Raw genomic sequence first — 21,464 nt, 5'->3', positions numbered from 1 at the left:
TCACCCACACGACGCCATACACGCTGTCTGCCATCTGCCCTGTACAGTGAAAACCGGGATTTCATCCGTGAAGAGAACACCTCTCCAAAGTGCCAGATGCCATCGAACGTGAGCATTTGCCCACTCAAGTCGGTTATGACGACGAACTGCAGTCAGGTTGAGACCCCGATGAGGACGGTGAGCATGCAGATGAGCTTCCCTGAGACGGTTCCTGACAGTTTGTGCAGAAATTCTTTGGTTATACAAACCGATTGTTGCAGCAGCTGTCCGGGTGGCTGATCTCAGACAATCTTGGAGGTGAAGATGTTGGACGTGGAGGTCCTGGGCTGGTGTGGTTACACGTGGTCTGCAGTTGTGAGGCAGGTTGGATGTACTGTCAAATTTGGAGATGGCTTATGGTAGAGAAATGAACATTCAATGCACAGGCAACAGCTCTGGTGGACATTCCGGCAGTCAGCATGGCAATTGCACGCTCTCTCAAAACTTGCGACATCTATGGCTTGTGCTGTGTGATGGAACTGCACATTTTCCAGAGGCCTTTTATTGTGGCCAGCCTAAGGCACACCTGTGCTTTCTGATTAGCATCTTGATATGCCACACCTGTGAGGTGGATGGATTATCTCGGCCAAGGAGAAGTGCTCACTAACACAGATTTTGACAAATTTGTGAACAATATTTGAGAGAAATAGGCCTTTCGTGTCCATAGAGAAAGTCTTAGATCTTTGAGTTCAGCTCATGATGAATGGGGGCAAAAACAAGTGTTGAGTTTATAATTTTGTTCAGTGTAGATCTTTCCCTCTTTCTCAGTCACATTGACCACACTAGCACGGTGAATTATTCACTACCAAGGAACAGACTCGCATGTATGTGTGTGTAGTTCATGTGGTCTTGATCTTCATACTGTAATCCATCCTCAAGCAGAAGTGACAGTATGCTCACTGTAACACACACAATAACAGGGAGTGTGTATGAAAAAATTAGGTGGACAAAATTAAAAATATTTTACTTATGAAAAGAAGTCTAACAAAGTGCAACATCAAATAAGTTAATCAATGGTAATTTAGTTAAATATTTATCATTTACGTTATGTCCTGATTAAGTTGAGTCCTCAGAATGTTTTCATAAATAAATAATGTTTATCCTTAAAAATACAGCCAGTGGTGCCATTTTTCTCCCAGCTGCTACAGTAAAATGTGTGTGGAATAGTTCAGTTCTAGGAAATACACTTATTCACTGTTTTTGCAAAGAGTTACAGGAAAATGTCTGTATGTTGGGATATTTCATGTCTGAGTGTTAACAACAGAGCTCGAGTCAGGGCGTAGTTAGCCTAGCTTAGCATAACAACTTGACACAGAGAAAACAGCAAGTCTAGCTCTGTCCAAAGTTTCAAAAGCCACCTAAAGCTAACTAACATGCTGTGTGTTAATCCGAACACACTCGAAAATTTAAAAACAACAATTTCTGGTTTTAGGTGGAATTTCGTGCTGGAAGGATTTCTCAGTAAATAACAGCTGGCTGCCACCTTGGAATAATGCCTGAGTACTGCCAAGTCATAATAACATGAGGTGTTCCTATTTTTCTATCAATGCAGCATCTGTAGCATATAAGCAGAGTTATTGATCCAACTTTGTCCAAGGCTAGACTCACGATGCTAGCAGTACAGGGCTAATAGCTACAGATAGCCTCACTGGGTTAGCTGCCAGAAATGTATAGCTTGATCACATCAGTGCCTGACAGTTGCCTGCAAGGAGTGGTTATCTTCCAGTATAATGTTATGGCATAACCAATTTTACATGGTATCTAAAAAGTGAAAGATTCGGTATATGCTAGTGGGCTGTGGTGGAATACAAGTGGCATGCCACTAATCCTCGGCATATGACACTAGACATATGACATAACATCACCAGCAGCCAATTCCATCTCAGTGTCACTCTGTCAATGTCTGATTCATCATGTGGTGACTGGTAAAGCATTCGTTGCAGGAGTCTGCCTGCTGTAGCAGTTCACTGTGTCATTACATAACTGGCCTACACATACTGTGATAAAAAATGCATCAAGAACTCATCATTTAGTAAAGATCCCATCTTGCAGTAAAATGCTGGACAGAAAATAAGTCTGTGTCATCCTTGAAACTGCTTTTAAGAATGGTTTGTACGGTTTTTAGAATAATGTATTTGTACTTTGTACAGCTGTTCAGGTGAAACATTTCTGAGCAATTACTAAAACGCTGTCCATTAAGACAAAAAATATCCAGCATTTTAATACATTATGATTATCATTTTCTGTTCCATTCTGCACAGTTGGGGGGTCGAGGAGACAGGTGACAGCGGCTGAATCCAAAACCTCAAATTGAAAGGGCCCATCCTCGCTCGTCTTCACAGATCCACATAAATCAAGAGTAAATGAAGCACTGCAGATGAAGCGTTGTGTGTGAGTGGATGAGTGTGTGTCTGTGCATCAAGATTCTGCTTTTCCACAGGACAAGAGATTGTGTGTTTTCCAAGTCCTACATCCACAAACTGTAGAGTAAAGGTGCAAACAACTGGCAGGCATTCCTCTTCCTCATCCTCGTGTGACCTTCCTGATATATCCAGCCTCTAACTGCCTCTTTCCAGCCCCTTAGTTCTTTGTGGACGTTACTTCTTGTCGCCATTTTGAAATATCTGTTCGTAGGGCGGAGGTGGGTGGTTGCAATAGGATGGAGGAGGGGGATAAGAGCCCATCATATGGGCAGAGCCAGGCTGTGCAGGGTACACCGGGTGTGTCATGGTAACCCCTGGGTCGCCACCCGTCATCCCGTTGACCCCAAAGCCCTGCATACTCCCTGGCTGCTGGGAAACTGGAAAGAAGAGAAACAATTATCATTTAGAATCCGTCCACTTGCTTATAGACTGTGTGGTCTGTCGTCTTTTTGATACACCTCATGGTTCATTGTTTCACTCAGTAGCACACAGCATGTTCCAAAAACACCTGATTTAGCACGTTTTGGGGGTAAGTTCTTCAAAATAAGGCCAACATTGCTTACATTATTTAGTTTAATTTAATTTTATTTAATTTTATCTCTGTACCATTTTAATTGCTTGATTTTATTTGCTGCAGTCCTGAAATGTTTTAATCCTGGTTCAACCATGTAAAGCACTTTGTAACCAGCAAAGCTCGCTGCTGGAGCCCTACTATCTTCTTCTTTCTTACTAAGTGTTTGTGCAACAAAAACCACAAGAACAAAACTCACCAAAACTGGGAAGTGGGTTGCAAATTCCACCCACTACTCAGGCACCTAAAATGACACTCCTTGACCTCAAGGTGCCGCTGTAACAATCAAGTTTACATTTTTGCAATACAAAAATCAAGCGAGCTGAATGACTGTTACCTGAGATTCAACTCCCAAAACATTTCTCAGGAATGTGACGGTGTTCTGCAGTCTCTGAAGCCACCTGCTACCTGGAAGTGGACTCACTCCAGGTAGCAGGTTGCACTCTCTTCAGTAAAGGACACACAGGCAAGCTTTTCTGCTCAAAAGCTGTGCAGTACAATTAATAATGGCATGGTGCCCTATATTCCAACAGTCATTGAACACTCACACTGTCCCTGCTCTGTGGAAGAAATCAATTATAACTCCATTGCCTAAAAAACCCTGTAATGACTTTCGTCCCATAGCTCTAACCTCGATTTTAATGAAATGTTTTGAAAAATGTATTGTGTCCATACTCATGAAGCACGTTGAATCAATGTTAGATGTGTACCAGTTTGCTTATATGCAAGAACTTGCTCATGACGCAGTCCTTTACATCTTGTAAACACAGAAGCTTACGCTAGAATCTTATTTGTTAGTTCATCTCTTAACACAGTGCAAACCCACATGCTTTTAGAGAAGCTTAAAGATATAAGCATTAATACTACCTTGATGGTTTTATCATTTTTTAACTGACAGGACACAGCAAGTTCAAGTCATAGGATGCTGTCAGTGCAAATACTGTAACACAGTGGTTCCACAGTTAAGTTGTATCACCCATACTTTTTCACATTGTACACCAATGACTGCAGGAATATACATCCTAATAATTATATAATGAAATTTGCTGATAATACAGCCATCCTAAGCCTTTTGCACAGGGATATGTGTACCAAGACGAGTGGTGTGACACCAACCATCTCATTTCAAACATCCAAAAACAACAGGAGATGGTCTTCGACCTGAGGCGAGTTATTGACCACGAGCCAGTGGTCATTAAAGAGGTGGTATTATGCTTTTTGGCTTTTTCCCCCTCCTTTATTGAGTTAGATTTCTTTTTTGTGCATGTAACAGGTTTGCAAAGTGAAAAAGCCCAAAGTCCAGCCCAAAGGGAGTTCCCATCTCCCACAGAAAGCTCTGCTCTGAACCGCTTGAAAACCGCTCGTTTGTAGTCCAGCCCTTCACTTCCTTTACTTGTGACATCACAATGAAAACGTGTCATAAAGCTTGCCAAGGCGTTTAAGTTTGTACAGTGGGAGCAGTCAGATCATAATGATTTTCTTCCCTGCAGTCTTAGAGAGCATCATCAGATATGGAATTACTGCATGGTTCAGCAACTTAACAGTTGTGCTGAAAAACAAGCTTGCCAACATGCACAAAACACAAGTATAGGGAGGCGAGAATATGAGTCAATACAGAGCCTGTGTGACCAGGCAGAAAGGAAGAAAACTGTTTTCCAAAATGCAAATCCAATCACCTAAAATGATCATTTGTGCCAGCCTCCATTAAGCTGCTGGATAATGTGAAACAGAACAATGTGCATTAAATATCTGATCACTTTACTTGTTATCTTGGTGAAATATGGTGATGGGCGATAAAGATACTAGCACCTTAGCACATGCACTTTACAAAAACCTCAATTTCACAGAGCAATGTGCAATAACCACACTAGCACTTTAGCACTTATTCTATGGCTCAGTTTCTATCCAAATAGTCATGTGAAACATGTATTCACTGAGGGTCTTAAGCTCCAACAAGTGTTTCTGAAAGCTGATTTATATACCTCAACAGAGCATCAGCATATAGTGAGGACCGTATGAATTCATTTAGAGATATCATTATGCACTCATTCTGCGGGGTGGGGAAACCTACTCACAGCTGTGGTCAAAGGTTTATTTACACTTAAGACATGTATGTTTTGGCAGTATTAGGACAATTATTTCAGCAGCTGTGTTCTGTAACAGAATGAAGTTCATTGTGAGCGGCTGAAAATATAGTGAACGGTCTAAAATAAACATAAAGCACAGCTAATATTTGCTCGCATGTCCCTTAGCTCTCTTCACCTAAATCAGCCATTTTCAATGTTATCAACGGGCTTCTGGCAGAATTCCAGCTAGGGCTGAACGATTAATTGTTTTAAAATTGAAATTGCGATTTAAAAGAACGCGATTAACTAATTGTGAAGACGGCGATTAAAATGTAGGTTAATTATCTGACCCGTTTGAAGCAGTCATGCAGTTCCAGATTCATTCCATTTTCACCCGTGTGTGACAGACTTGCTAACCAATCACAAGCGCCATGCTTCTCCTGTTACGGTCCTACTCTCCAATCAGAGAGGGCACAGGGCGTGTACATTTTACAACAACAAATGAAACTAGAGAAAAATGTGGGATAATGGCGTCAGGTGAACAGATACAGGCATTGGCTGTGCCGCTGTGCCACTGTTTTGTCCGGTGTCAACTCACACTGAAGGGTTTCAGCAACAGAGTGTATAGCCTGCCCTAAGATGTTGACATGCTGTTAATTTGTCATTTTGTGTGCTTCAACTACCGATAACAGCTCTTTTTGAGACCGTTTTTCTCTGCTCTGTGCAGGCTACATCCACATGGAGCATTTCAGAATAAGAGCATTTTGCTTGCCTGATTTTGCTGACTTGTTCAGATTTTGTTCATTTGTTCAGTTGTACTTGCTTTTTGTGCTTCTACTATGGTTAAGTATGGTACGTAGTTAAATTGTTTCGCTTTTTGTCCTTTTTAACTGTGTTTATTTATTGATACAGTCTATGGCTTATTGTCGATCTGGAGTGCGCACAGGGTGCCGAGAAATTGCAATTAGATTTTTTCCCCAAATCGTTCAGTCCTAATTCTAGCTGGATCTTTGACCACTCTTTATTGAAATGCAATGGTTCTGCTGTGAAATGCTGGGTGTGACTGAGCCTTAAAGAAGACAGTCTACATGTCAACATGTCCAACAGTCTTTTGCATTATGTCAAATGCCTGACTGCATTAGCTTTAGCTACTAAATCAATTCCGGTACCTAAACCAAAACCATTCATCAATTAATAAATGAGGCTTTCAACATGGTTGTCATTTACATGATGTCCTCACTTTGTCCCTTCTTTCTCTGTTTGACTACGCTACCACTGGCACAGTTTCAACACTGAGGTACCTTAGTCATCTCTTCTAGGATCAAATGTTTGAATGTTTGAACAGGAACACTGACTTCACTTTGGAGAACAAAAAACTGGACTTCCTCTTCTGGGTACCTTTCTAGTATCTAGTCTGCCTGCAGAATTTGGTTTTACATGGTAATTACTGGAACGTTCCAATCAATTTTCTGCTTGGCTGACTGACACAGAATAAAACTCCATTCATTTAATATTCAGCTGAGAGTGTTTTATCAGCTGCCCTACTTCCCCCCAAAACTTTTTATATGAAAAATCCTTAAATGCCCCCGATGTCTTCTATCCTCCTCTTTGTACCTTCACAGCCATCTGTACACATAAAAGTGCTTTTATTTCAGATATATCGATTTACGTCTATATATTACATAGTTTGAACTGTAAGATACCTGCTCAGCATCTATTTTGGTCATGATTTGTTTATTGTTTGTTTGGTCGATGTACTGTTATCTTATTTATTTCAAAATGTATTGCTCGGACTAGACTGTGTAGACAATCATCAGCCGTATTGTATCATTGTCATCGAACATCAGATTAGATATAGATCGTTGCATTCTTTGTAAGTGGGCAAACTTACCCTCAGCCTAAGGCAATAATGTTGCATATTATATTTGGTCTCACCTTATTTTCCATTCATTCAAGCTCTTTTCTTTTCTTGAAGCACATTTACAGCTAACAGGATCATTCTGATGGCTGCTGTATAAACAGATGTTAGAAAGGGGCTACTGAAGAATGAACCACATCATATTATCTCTGACTGCAGTGTATAAACATTTTCAAATATCTTGTGGAGCTTCCTTTGCATGAAAGCAAATAAATCACCAAACCATGGGCATAAAAAGCAGCTTCCTCCGTTTTTTTTCGTATGCTCGCCTGGTGATCATAATTGATGGAACCAGCCAGTTAAGATGTGTTGTCAGTTGGCAGCACTGCAGTGAAACGGATGCACTCTGATGCACTTATGATTTTCAGGTCAACATGGCTGTTATTAACTTCTTGTCTCAGGACTATGGAGTTCTCTTGTTCTCTTACATTCAGTGCTACTCACCAAAACTTATTGTGTGTACCCTTGAGGTCTAAATGTGATTACTGCATTTCCTTCCTCATAAAATAATTTAAATCCTAACTGTTTACATCCATTACTAGATTGCAGCCTTCTTCACTGCCTTTGTGGGTACATTGCAACATATCTTGGTGGGTTTCTGTCACCTGTAGATCAGTAGTGGGGCTCCATTAGCAGTAATGTGTATCACATCACTCACATGCCCATGTGCATCGTCCTGCATGAGATACATTACATTACATTTACTCATTTAGCTGACGCTTTTCTCCAAAGCGACTTACCCCAGACTCACACAGGCGGCATGTGCGCCGCATTACGGCTGCGCCACGGTTTTGACCCATCCTCAGTCCTGCGTCAACTTACAGTGGAAGCGTTTCAGAAGCGTTTAAGCAGCTGAGCGTTTAGCCTGCCTCACGTTGTTGACTTTTTGTTTATTTTGTGTTTCATTTTTTGTGCTTCTACAACCGATCACAGCACTCTGTGAACCGTTTTCCCTCAGTTCCCTGCAGGGCTGAATTTCCCACATGGAGCATTTCAGAATAATAGTGTTTTGCCTGCCTGATTTGCTGAATTGTTAAGATTTAGTTGATTTGGTAAGTTGTCCTTGGTTTTTGTGCTTCTACCATGGTTAAGAAGGCTACATAATTAAATTGTTTCTTTTTTGGTCTGTTTTAACTGTGTTTATTGTTGATATACAATCTGGTGTCTGTGCATGGTATTTTATTGTGAAAATCAACCGGATTCACTATGCCATTCTGTGTCTGACTTCCTGCCTGGTTCGATCTGCTCTGTGCGGCTTGACGCGTCTTCCATCAAAAATAGACCGGCTACCTATTCTCCGCGCAGCAGAGCGGAGACGTGCTGCAGCGCTTCTGGTGTGAGCACAAGTATTGACTACAGTGGCAGCGATTAGGTACGGCGGCCACGCCGCCTGTGTGAGTCCGGGGTTACAATTGCAATTGCATGTCAGAGGTTGCACACCTCTGGAGCAACTAGGGGTTAAGTGTCTTGCTCTTGGACACAGTGGGAATCAAACCCGGGTCTCTCACACCAAATATTAGTGTGCATTACGGTTACAGTTGTTGTGTGATCAAGATGGTGATGACTGCTGAACTCTGCAGAAACCTGTCCCGTAACCTTAGCAGTCCCCAGTAGATCACTAAAGGAAAGTGAAAGACAATTTCTTGATTTACAGAACTCCCAGGCCATGAACAACGAAGGTTGGGAGCAGACTCTGACAACATAAGCCAGTTTAGTAAGTCACAACTTCCTTGGGCTGACTATGCCAGGACAACCTGATACCCCTATCTCTTGAAAGGACATCTCAGGAGCTCTGTTTTCCATCTAAAGGAACTCTGGACTCTTACACTCTGTGATTTGATGTACTGACTACTTCTGATTACTGCTACGATTTTTTTAATGCCTTTAAGTCATTATGTCTCGCTACATCATTTCTCCACACAGATCCAGTGTTTTCGGCTCTTCACTGGAAGCCAAAGTCATTAATATCCACATGCTTCATACACATATTCACTTTTTCACTAAGGCTGTTTCCATAGCATTTTTTGATGCACAAATGTAAAATGCATAGAAACAGGTGGCTGTAACTGAGGGGGTATATGTCTGGTGTAGACTGCTGTATTGATTCAAATTGTTCCATCAGAGGGACATGAGAAAGACGCGTAAAAAACACCTGTAACTAGGGCTGTCTCTAAATCAGGATTTTCTGACTGAGCAGTTTGAGCCTATGCTTCAAATATTTTACACCTTTGGTTTCTGCTTTCTTAGAAACTAAAAAATGATGCAAGTACTTAACATTAGTACTTGTGTTTTTTAATCAATGTGCCTTACATAGAATGATGAGAAATATTTGGCTTTTGCCTAAAATAGTCCACCCGCCCCAGACTACACGTGAAGTCTGGCACTATTTACTGAATCCTACTGTACCTGGTGTGGTAACAGGGTGCCTGGTGAAGGAGACGTTGAAGGCTGGCTCATCTCTCAAAGGGGAGGGATACATCCTTCTCCGGATGAAGAAGCCAGCACCGCAGCAGAACAATACTCCCATCATCAGAAGCACCCTGAGTGAAAAACATAGGACATCTCAGACCATTTTTTCACCAACCCAACATCATTAACACCCCCAGGCCAGTCAGGCAGGATTTGAGACTCCAGTGTGGAAGGAGGATGGAGACAACAGATTTGGGCTTCAATTGAATATTTGGGTCTAATTATAATCTAAATGCTCTGTAGGTAGGGATGCGCGATTATACCACTATCTGTGTCTGTTCAACAAATTAAATCATCTGTATCCGTAGCTGTACTTGGGATGGGCGGGGCTTAACCGGAAGTGTTATTTAAGCCAGAAATTGGTATGGGCTGATCAGAAGTTGATATATTTATAAGAAAACTATTAACAGAACAGCCTCAGAATTGAGCTTTACAGCAATGATTTTTAAGAGAACAATTAAAAAACTGTTCCTATATTTATAGTTTATTATAAAACAGATATTGACACATTTTACTCTAATGATACTCGTAAAAATCCACAGGCTTGGTTCTGCGGGTACTAATGAGAACTGCTATTGTATAACCATCAACAGACAGACAGACAATACTCTATCCTAGCTCAAGCCACATATGTCTGATGTTTATAATACTTAAAAGCCTTTAATGACATATTATAAATGCAATACTTTGTGTATTATTGCCAGACAAACATGACTCTACACTGATAGTGAATATACTGTGAATTATCTGTCCACACAAGGTGATGGTGGAGTGTGTCTCCTGACGTTTTCCAAACATTTGCAAAGCATGAGCATCAAAGCTCATTCTTTACTTTGGAAATGATAGTTTCATAAAAACTGAGGGTCCATTCGTTTTTTCCAAAACTTTCAACCACAATTCATGGTATTTGTCAGCGAATAGACCTTGCTCTGGAAAATGTTAGTAAGTGGACCTTGAGTTAACATCTTTTGCAAATCAGATTCTAAGGAGATCTCAACACAATGTTGCCACATGCAAAAGACTAGCTCAAAAAGTGTAATCAAAATTAAATAAGTATACATGTTACAGAAGTATACCTCTTCAGCACACAGATCAGTGTAGAAATGCTTTTCCTCCATACAAGATTGAATGTGTAGTCACAATAATAAGTAATAATTGTAGAGCTGAGAATTTAATTGCAAGCATGATTTGAAATCAAATCACAAGAGCTGCAACTTGTATTCTTACTAAATAATCAACAGTGTCTTAAACTGTAAAAGCAAATCAAAGTTTAAAAAGGGCAATTCCTGCAATCGTCGAGGTAAAAAACTAAGGCTTACCAAGCCTGTTGCAGGCCACATTTTGGTCTTTGACATGGCGCAAAAACTGAAAGGTTTGGTCTAATCTTGAACCGGAGCCTCACAAATTAATTTCATACGTAGGCACAATACAGGGAAACAAATTTCCATTTTTGTTATGTTCGCTGCCATCTTGAATGTCATTAACAACTGAGTGAGAATCAACTGTTTGGGAGAGGAGAGGAAGGTAGGGAGGGGTTTTACTTTGTAAGGAGTGTTACAACAAAATCTTCTAAATCATAATCGTCCTGTTTATTGTTTCAACTAGAGAGTGTGTACTCTCTAGTTGATATTAATTTTGTGAGTTTGCCTAACTACAAAATGGAAGTCTTGGCTGTCTACCACTGAGAAACTTTCATATGAAAACACCTTTGACGCTGTATCCAGTTCTCTTTATACATCCATGCTCAGGGATGGGTTGAGAATAGCACTAGCCTTTCCCCGCTGATTACTATAGTTTGCTGACAAGGTACAATAGATTTTATTTATGTATATGAGTAGCAAATATGTCACCAAGCTTCTAAATCCAAATATTTCGTGAAGACACATGGATGATTTTCAAAGTGGGCTCGTCTTTGGTCTGTCATTTTCCAGCGAACATTACACACAGCCCAAACTGTAACTCACCAGAAGTACCATAGTCTCTGGATGGACAGGGCTCTCACACAGCAGCGAGTCCCACAGCAGTCCTCATAGGAGCGACATCTGCAGCAAAAAGACACACAGCAAGGTGTATTGAAAATTATGAGTAATTTTCATTTGTTAAACAACGAAACAGTAGTGTCAAAATTCTAAAACAAATGTGAAACAATCTACAATTCACACTGTGACACGCGTCGGGGAATGAGGTGGTCGCACCATATATTCTGCAGCTCTTTGGGTGCGGCTCTGAATAGTCACACGCTTCCAACGTTGCACAGAGGACTTAAATGTCACTTCCTGTGTCCCCTATGTGGGTAACTATATGTCTCAGTATGTTATGTCTCAGTAAGTTAAGTGTGGAACACATTGTGCAAATTTATTTAAATCGCATGATGATTGTCAGACAAAGCTTACTTCCTGTTGCCATTAGGTGCCACTACGACTATTACTGAATTTTATCATGTAGGTGTGTTTGGGGCGGAACAGTTATCAAGCATGTAAAGTTTGGTGCAGATCTGAGCATGTACAGTGAAGTTATGATGACTTCCTCTTTCATGGCGAAGCATGGATTTAAAGATTTATAACATGACATCATCAATGCATAAAGAGTTTTCTAAAATAGTTCTGAAGTAGATATAGCCAACCTGCAAGAAGTGGTTGATCACAGCACAGAAGTAGTCACTTCCTGTTGCCAGCAGGTGGCGCTATGACTATGGGTGAATGTTGGCATGTACATGTGTTCAGGGCGGGACTTTTATTAAACGTGTAAAATTTCGTACAGATCTGAGCATGTGCAGTAAAGTTACAACAACTTCCTGTGTCATGGAGAAGAGTAGAAGTTTGCCGCCACACCACCGCCACCAGCACGTCGTTAACTGAAAACTCACAAATTTTACAACATGGCTTCATCAATGTGTTAAGGGTTTTCTGGGACAGTTTTGAAGTTGCTCTGGCCAACCTACTAGGAGTAGTTCAACACAACGTAAAATGTGTAATTTCCTGTTGCCAGCAGGTGGCGCTATGCTTTTGAGCGAATGTTGGCATGTGAATGTGTTCAGGGCGGGACTGTTATCATACATGTCAAATTTGGTACAGATGTGAGCATGTACACTGAAGTTATAACAACTTTCTGTTTTGTGGCAAATCGTTGTTTTCGATGCCACGCCAAGGTCACGCATGTGGACAAAAACTCACCGTTTGTACAACTTTTAATCGTCAATGGGTTTAGAGTGCACAGTGAAAATTTGAAGTTGATTAATTCTCTAGGAGGAGTTTGTTAAAGTACGCACCCTGTAAATGGTGAAAAATAGGTTAAAACTGCACATTCAATTCAAAATGGCGGACTTCCTGTTGTGTTTGGGGTATGGGTCTTTGAGGCATTTTTGTGTGTCTTGATATGATACATATCCCCAAAAGATTTCGTTCAGGTAGGTTGAACGTGGACAAGGGGACAATTTTTTCAAATTGTATAGGTGGCGCTAGCGAGCCATTTTGCCTTTTTGGACCATTCTTCCACACAAACAGTCTTCAGCTGTCTTGTCGTGTATATTTGTTGTGTATCCTGAATTTGGAAAGCACTTTGGTCAAGTAGGGTTGTTTTTAAATTTGCTATATAAATAAATTTGAACTTCTTGAATCTTGAAGGTTCCATGGGCCTCTTCTATGAACTCTGATCTTGAGTTGATCTTTAGAGAAGTACGATTTATTCTCTTTCCAAAACCTAAAATAAATCCAGGAAAATGTCGGCTGTGGATCGTTCCTAATGTAATGTTAGTTAGCTAATGCTAGCTACTCAATGGAACGTAATAAAGCCCTACTGTTCTGCTTTTTAATGATTGTAATAATGAATAGAGGCCTACCCAGCTTTACAGGAACAGTGTTGATCGTTCATATAGGCGGCCCGCAGGCCAGAACCAGCCCGCCAGCAATAACATCTGGTCCATGGCCAGATTGCTTTGATAGCAGAAAAATAAAAAATAAATAAATTGATTGCGGCTGGTGCTGAAATAGATCAGTCATGACAGATACAGTTACTCACACAATCAATTCCTCCTAAGTGATTGAGGCTGCAAAATAAAAACGTTTATTGCAGCAATGCTTTATGTTGAGTTTATTGAAAGCTTTTACTTTGAAGAGTTCTGAAGGACATTCAAGAGTCTCTAACTTACACCTCTGGGAAGAATGTAGAAAGTTGCGTGGCGCTGCGGAGAACCCCAGTTACAGTAGTGCATGGATCATGTAGCCTAATATTCACTCAGCCAACGATCACGAACCGTTCACAGCCTGTCGGCACCGGAGAGGGAGTGGGGCGGACCAGGGCCAGGAGATCGCGGAGCGACTGGCCCGCTGAAGTCTGTCAGTGATTGTTTCCTCTGGTGGGATGAAGTCTGACGCCCCACGTGATCCATGATAAGATTAATGTCAATAAAGCATGCTGTCAATATTTTAGAGACCCCCCAACATATCACAAATCATGCTTTTAGAGGAGATGATGTCTTATTAAGCTAAGCTCCTCCTGGCTCCTACGTAGTTCGCACCCTGAATTTCCTCAGGGAAATGGAAATAAGAGTCCATGAATACGGATCAAACGCCGGGCACGCACATACTGCAGCACGTGCCTTATTGTGAGCATATGCAAAAGTGTCCTTATAATCAAGTATTAAGGGGGAGAAATATACACCGTTAATTGGAATTGATCTTCCAGTCTTCCTAATGGGAGTCCCACACAGTAGCCTACCTACTACCAGCCAATTCCAGGTCTTTCTGAAGCTCTCCACAAGTGGTCATTGGCTCTTGCACAACTCTTCTGATAATTATTTTCACTCCTCTGTCAGAAATCTTTCAAGGAGCTCCTGGTCGTGGCCAGCTTATGGTGAAATGATGTTCTATCTGCTTCCGGATTATGGCCCCAACAGTGCTTAGTGGAATTTTCTTAAGTTTAGAAATCCTTCCAACCAACGCCATCAAAACATTTTGCAACAATAAGGTTGCAAAGGTCTTGAGAGAGTTCTTTTACCCATCATAAATAGTTTCTTGTGTGACACACCTTTTTATAAGCCATCAGTTGAGACTGAACCAGCTGATATTAACTTGCACTGGCAAGGGGCATGGCTGCTTTCTAATTACTGATAGATCTCAGCATGGGCATAAATTTCATCTCACAGTAGGGGGGGACAATAAACATAAAATTTCTCAAAAGCAATATTTGAGGGGGACACAAACAATACAGCCACAATTTTACTTGTATAGATACGTGTACACAGAGAGAAGTCTTACTACTATTTTCTGGCCAACAACACAAAGCAATAGTTGTTTATATATATATATGTTAGATATTTAATGGCAGCAGGCCAACTGATCTGCCTCTACAATTGTAGATCTATGGCATTAGCCTAATAACGGTTCACACACAGGATTATCGCTGTAGTAAGAGATGCACAGATTACATTTTTCCTGGCTGATTCCAGTTACTGCTTTTTAAAAGGTCTGACCTGCCGATTCTAATTCTAATCCCATTTTATTTATTTCTAAGATCTATAACTGATAGCATACACAAACATTTTTGTAACTAGGCTATTTATTGGAAAAATCTATTTTTATATCGTATCGATATCAAAAATCTTTGAAAAATATCCAGCCCTAGGCTTTAATGGATTTAATGCGGTGTTCAACTATCCTGTTACAGGGCCACATTTTGCTGGTTGTGCAATAAGTAAACAAAAGCAAAAGCTTTTATGTTATATTTATGTTGAGTTACACTACAAGAGGGCACCTGCAAACTGTAAATGAAAACCTTATAGCTTATGTTATGATAATTGTCATTTTCTTCGGTCACAATTATTAGAACTTCTAAAATACGTTGCTTGTAAAAAGTATTTCCTTAAGGCCATGGTACCACCTCTGCCTTATTTTGAGCCAGAAAAAAACCCTGGCAACATTAACATTCATTAGGAGTTCAATCAGAACAGTAAAGTGGTATATATATATATACTGTTTTACTGCAGAACAGAGAGCCTCCCTACAGCACACTGATATTTCCTCCACTACAACAGGCCTCAAAGCAAGACACACAGGTGTATTGTAATGTTGCCATTCATCACATTTTCTGCTTTGTAAAGATATCTTTAAAAAGATTCAGTGTAAATGGCAAACCCAGCAGCCTATGAGCCACATATTCAGAAGAGAGGCCAACTGTGATTGATCAGTCTATGGAGAGCAGGAGGAAACCTGCATTAATGCAGCTGAAAATGTGTGTGTGTGTGTGTGTGTGTGTGTGATAGATTACTGTGGATACCCAGCACGACAGTGCATTCCTCAGACTTCCTGTCCTGCCTGGCATTTCAACACTAGATCAGGGATGAGCAACCATTGTCCCTGGAGGCCCCAGGGTCCACAGTATGAAAACCAGTACACTCTTTGCACTGTGCCACATAAATGCCTATCCCTGCCATACTCGCAGCGTGTGTATATACAAATATCCTTTGTCATGAGACTGGTGCGAGATTCAAGATGGCAGCCCCCAGCTGCTAGATTGCAAACACAACTAATATTTTTTCCCCCCACAAAATAAACCCCTTTTTTACACCCTATCAGCTTGGAATAGCACAACCGTTCGATCTGGAAGACCTTGGGTACTATACTGATGAATGTTTCAATCAGAGGCAAGGACAACTTTGTCTCCACACCAACCAGTAAGAGGTGCGGGCAATCCTCCATTCACAACTCCCCCGACAAATGATGCTGTCCTGAGGTCAGCGACATTTTATTTTCAATCCACAATAAACTCTACCTGTCCACAACGAATTCCAGCAAGCAGCTACACAAAACTTGGAATTCAGCCAGAGACAACTAGCCCATATTCCATCTACAATCACGCACCATGAGAGCAGAGATGGGGACTCGAGTTTGAGACTCGGATTCGAGTTGCACTTAAGTCGCACAAACAGTGACTTGAGACTCGTCCTCAAAATACTTCAGACTTGACTCAGACTCGAGGTGCGGGACCCGTGAACAATGTTTATTTTTAGGAAACGTCTTATGAGCTTGCTGTTATTCCCTTCCCTTAGCTATAACCTGCATACGTAACACGTAGCATCTGCACGTGAGAGAAGACAACAAACACCGGCAGCTGCTGAGCCATTCATCATAAACTTTGGATTTAACTTCATACAAGCCCCAAACAAAAGAAGAGCTGAACGCAAAATAGGTTAGTAACCTGAGTTTAGTAAACAAGTTTAGCTCTGCATTGGCCATCTATAGTTAGCTTGCTTCTTGCTTTAGCTATGACCTACGGGAGGTTAACTCTGACTGTCATTCATTATGAAAAGATGAATGAGCATTTCCTTGCCAAACTTGTGGTGGTCGATTAACGTAATAATTTACGTCCCGTACATCACGTTAATTTTTGACTTTGGCTGCAAACAGGTTACAGGTTAATTGTTGATCATTTAATGTTACAGTTTTATTTAGTTAACGTTACACTGGGTTTGAGAGTCTGCGGTTAATGTGCTAGTTAATAAGCTGTCATTAATTGCATTAATTGCAGTTTTATAAGCAGCCTGGTTTGAACACAGCAGGCGATTCAACATTCATTATAGCCACGAGAAACTTGAGACTTGACTTGGACTCTAGCTTAAAGACTGTAGACTTGACTTGGACTCTTGCTCAGAGACTTGAGACTCAGCCTAATGCTTCTCAGCCATCTCTACTTCTTCACAGGACATGGAGTCCAGCACGTTTGAATGTGCCGGTGTATAGAACTCTCTCTCCCACTGCCCCCCTCCCCCATCACGCGATCTGATGCGAACATGGAAGCCCCTTAAACCTGCATTCTATCAAACAGCCAGCAGGGGGCGACTCTTCTGGTTGCAAAAAGAAGTCCGGCTCAATTAGAACTAATGGTAAAATGACCCTACTTCTCAGTTGAATAATTAACTAAGTAAACACTTTCCTGATGAGTTTATGGTCTCAGTCACTAGTTTCATGTCTTCTTCAATACAAAATGATGTTCATTTAGTAAATTATGGTCCCATTTATTTTAAAATAGACCATAAAGCAGAGTATGTTTCAGGATGGGATTATCTAGTCGTTACCATGGTGACCTGTCAATCAGGCAGAGGCGACTCATACCCATAGCACTGTGTAATGTGTAAATTTAACCAGTGCTGTTGAAAAAGCTTATTAGGAGTTGGCTGTTCACTTTCTCTGGTTAGTATATTTTGTTTTAAGACTGTTGTTCGCTAGACAAAGTTATCAGCCCTGATAAAATGACAATTAAGGTGAATTACAGATGCACCTAGCTAAGCAAGCTAGCTAGCTCCGCACACGGCTGTTAGCTCAACCGTCCAAATATGGTCAAGTCGGTGCTGCTGGTTGCAAAAACTCAACATGGCGGCACCCTATCGGCCAAACTCGAGGCTTCAACGGCAGTCCACAAACCAAAGGGTGATGTCACGATGACCACGTCCATTTCTTATATAGTCTATGGCAAAAGCACTAACTGTGGAACAATGTTGTGTGGCAATCTCCATACCACTTTCATTGTGTTCCATTTACAGAGCCAGGGCTGTGTAGTAAAACCAGATTTGTTTTCAGAGCACACAAAAAACAGAGAGCTAGCAAACCATGAGGAAATATTTGCTAGCACTTTTAACAAAAAGTGTATTGGATTACAATCTCTTCCGACCCCTTTAACAGCCAATTCCCCCAGAAAACACAACATGAAAGAAGGAAAAAAGCAGTAATTTCAGTCGATAATTTGTACATAAAAAATATTTATTTTCTATTTTCTTCATCTCTGTTCATCTTGACTTTGACCCATATCTACCCATTCTCATACTTATTCCACTCATGCTCCACACCTATAGAACAATGCACACGTGCCCACCCATCTACACACAAACATACCCAGACACAATGCACATATGGATGTACACAGACATGGACAAAACACAAAAACTATTCAAACAACAGACTCCCACATACAGTCACCACAAATTCGTTCATGACGTCATTGGGCTGTAACGACGCCGTCAGCTTAACGGAGCAAAGTGATGTGAACAATAAAGTTACTGAAACAACACAACATCAACGCTGCAGTAAAACCTTCACAACCTCCACTCTTCACTCAGCCAAAAAGGTTGTTAACTGCAGCATCTGCAATGCTGAGCTTTCCTGGAAACACCGGAGCTTCTGAAGAGGAGGCACATAATGTTGTTGCTCTGTGGATGATGAAGACTCGTCTCGGTAAGCTAGTTAGCAAGCTAGCTTCACATTAAAGCCATGTTACTTCACGTTATAAGCTGTAACGTTTAGGGATCGACCGATATGTTTTTTCCAGGCCAATCCCGATCCCGATTATTAGTAACCAATTAGACCGATATGTGGAACCGATATACATTTGCTGTAAAATCTTTAATCTTTTAATAACACATACTCCAACACAAAACTTTGTTGAAATTAACAAGAATAAAGTTAATTGTCATCTTTAATCTTTAAAATAGTAAATTAAATGACTTAGAGATCCACAGAGATTGATACATTTATTGATAATATTTTTTGGTTCTGTTCTTTATCTATACTCTTATTGGTTTTTCCTTACTAAATAATTGACTTTTAAAAATATTATTTAAAAAATAATATATTCAGAACAGTAATCAAATTTAATATATTATTATAACTAACTTCAGAGCAGCAACAAAAGTAAAGTTTACAGCAGCAAAGTAACAATATAAAATCAGTATCTCACTGGAAACAAATGGAGCATGTTAAATACTATATTACTGGCAACAAAATACTGAGTAAGGGCCTGTGTCCACCAAAGTGTTTTTTACCAGCTGAAAACAACAGCTGCTCTTCTGAAAACGCTTAGCTGGGAGCACTAGGGTACGTTTTGGAGGCGCAGCATTTTTTTTGGCTCAAAACATAGACTTCGTGGCAGGATGAAATGGTGACCGCGTAGGTTCTAACCGTACTGAACGCCAGACCTCTGTCCGTGAGCAGCTGGAGGAACAAAAGCACCCCCGGCAGCTGACAGCTGCAGCATCCAACTCCTGGTCCAAACACCAGTGTTGGAACGCCAACCATTTGGAGGTGTAAGAGGACTGAGTAGAAGTGGCTATCGACCACTGGATGGTCGAGAGACCTAAATCCTCTAGGAGTTATCCGCAGGAGTTATCCGCTTATCGGCCAGCCCCAACTCCTGACTGGAGTTAACACGGCTGACCCGACAGCAGTTGCTGGAGGCAGGGAAACCAGGACGCCACAGGGGGTGCGCAAAGGCGTCCACCCCAAGTGGGGAGTCGTCCTGCAAGCTCAATGAAAACCACAGGGCACACTGAGCATTGTCTCGTTTAGCAAAAAGATCCACCTGTGCCACACTTAACCTGAGCCAGATCTGGGCTATCAGATCAGGGTGAAGGCGCCACTTGTCTGGGTGAGGGCCCCCCCTTCACATGATGTCTGCGGCCACAACAGCAGCCGCCTGACCAGGCTCAGCAGCTGCGGCAAGCACACCCCGCCCTGGCGGTTATGTAGGCTGCTACAGCCTTGGTGCGGACCAGCACCTGCAGGTTCCGCAGCAGAGGGGCAAAGTGTTGGACCACTTTCCACACCGTGAGAAGCTCCAACACGTTTATGTGGAGAGGCATGTGTGCCTGCCACAGACCCCCCACCACCTGAGAGAGGCAGGTCCTGCCCTAGCCCATCACGGAGGCGTCTGTTCAGACCAAGATATGGGATGTGGCCCTGCCCAGGGGGACCCCGACTGACAGAGAGAGGGGGTCCCGCCAGTAGGCTGGATTCAAAACCAGACAGAGGAATGGCAACCAGGCGCTGCTTCTGTCTCACTGGGTCCACATTCAGGTGGATGAACCACTACTCCTCATGTGCAGGATTTCCAGGGGGACCAACACCTGAGCCACCGACATGAGGCCTAGGAGCCTCATGACCGAAAGCGTCCTTACCACCCATAAGTAGTTATGGCAACCACCACATCCTCTATCCTCTAGCCATGACGGAACATTGTACTGCCTGCATGTAAACCTTTTGTTCCTTCATGGAACTTGCAAGCTGTTTTGAAGGCATGCTCAGAGTTGCCTTTCGAACCCTTGGAGTGTACTAACTTAACTAACTAACTTAGAGTGCTCTCTCTCAAAACTATCCTGGTGCTGGCACTGACGCCAGCCAAACCAATATGTGAATTACATGCAACCTGTATGCTGTTTTCCCCTAACTGGGAAGTTGATGTTGCGCCCTAACCATGGCCCTAACCCTCCTTTTGTGCCAAAGTGTATAGCTTCCCCAGGCTGGAGCTACTTGCTTTACACCCACCACCTTTTGCAGAGGAGAGTGGAAGGCAGCTTAATTCACTCTCTTCCGTAAGAGCCTCATGCATCTATTTGAACAGGGCTAGGGGATTTAGGAAGAGTATCTTGGGCACCTTCAAACAGAGGTAAGGCTCTGACACACCAGCACCTGTCACACTGGGTGGTCGAGGCTATAATAAATGATAAATATTCTGCTTACATGTGTGGAGTATGTGGAAGAAATACACTTGAGAATGGCAGGTAGGGCACTGGGGGCATTTTTAACGGGGAAAGGGCTGGACTGTACAACTCAAGATGATTGGTCTGACTCCTGACAGACGTAGTGGTATTGGAGCTTCCATGATTGGTCACAGCAGAAGGTGCTTCCCATAGTGAGATATCTCACTCAGTTTTCAGAGAACGTCTCGGGTTACGTATGTAACCCTGGTTCCCCGAGAAGGGGAACGAGAGACTGCGTCGGTTACGACACTATGGGAACGCCTCTAGGCGAAGCAGGTCTGAACGTGAATGAAATCACTCCAATCCTATTGGCCTGTTGCTAGAACGGTAAGGTGTGACGGAATAACCGGAGGAGTATAAAGCACACCTGTACACACTCATCATTAGCTTAAACTATGAAGCAGGCGCTTCAGGCGGGGAGAGAGGTGCGGCGGACCGACGCAGTCTCTCGTTC

General features: G+C 41.9%; 1 protein-coding gene across 1 annotated transcript in view; it reads right to left on the bottom strand.

Moving 5' to 3' along the window:
* Positions 1-977: 977 nt before the first annotated feature.
* The window catches only part of vopp1 (VOPP1 WW domain binding protein), a 54,857-nt gene continuing 34,370 nt past the window's right edge, over positions 978-21,464 (bottom strand). Inside the window, exons 3-5 of the mRNA XM_046061321.1 lie at positions 11,451-11,528; positions 9,424-9,557; positions 978-2,839 (exon numbers count right to left, since the gene is read on the bottom strand). Coding sequence (XP_045917277.1) covers positions 2,637-2,839; positions 9,424-9,557; positions 11,451-11,528 — 415 coding nt within the window. The 3' untranslated portion in view covers positions 978-2,636. The remainder of the gene's footprint in view (positions 2,840-9,423; positions 9,558-11,450; positions 11,529-21,464) is intronic.

The sequence above is a fragment of the Micropterus dolomieu genome, linkage group LG01 (assembly GCF_021292245.1).
Source record: "Micropterus dolomieu isolate WLL.071019.BEF.003 ecotype Adirondacks linkage group LG01, ASM2129224v1, whole genome shotgun sequence".
NCBI classification, from domain to species: domain Eukaryota; kingdom Metazoa; phylum Chordata; class Actinopteri; order Centrarchiformes; family Centrarchidae; genus Micropterus; species Micropterus dolomieu.
Note: the sequence above shows the minus strand (reverse complement) of the source record. Positions and strands in the feature narration are given on the sequence as shown.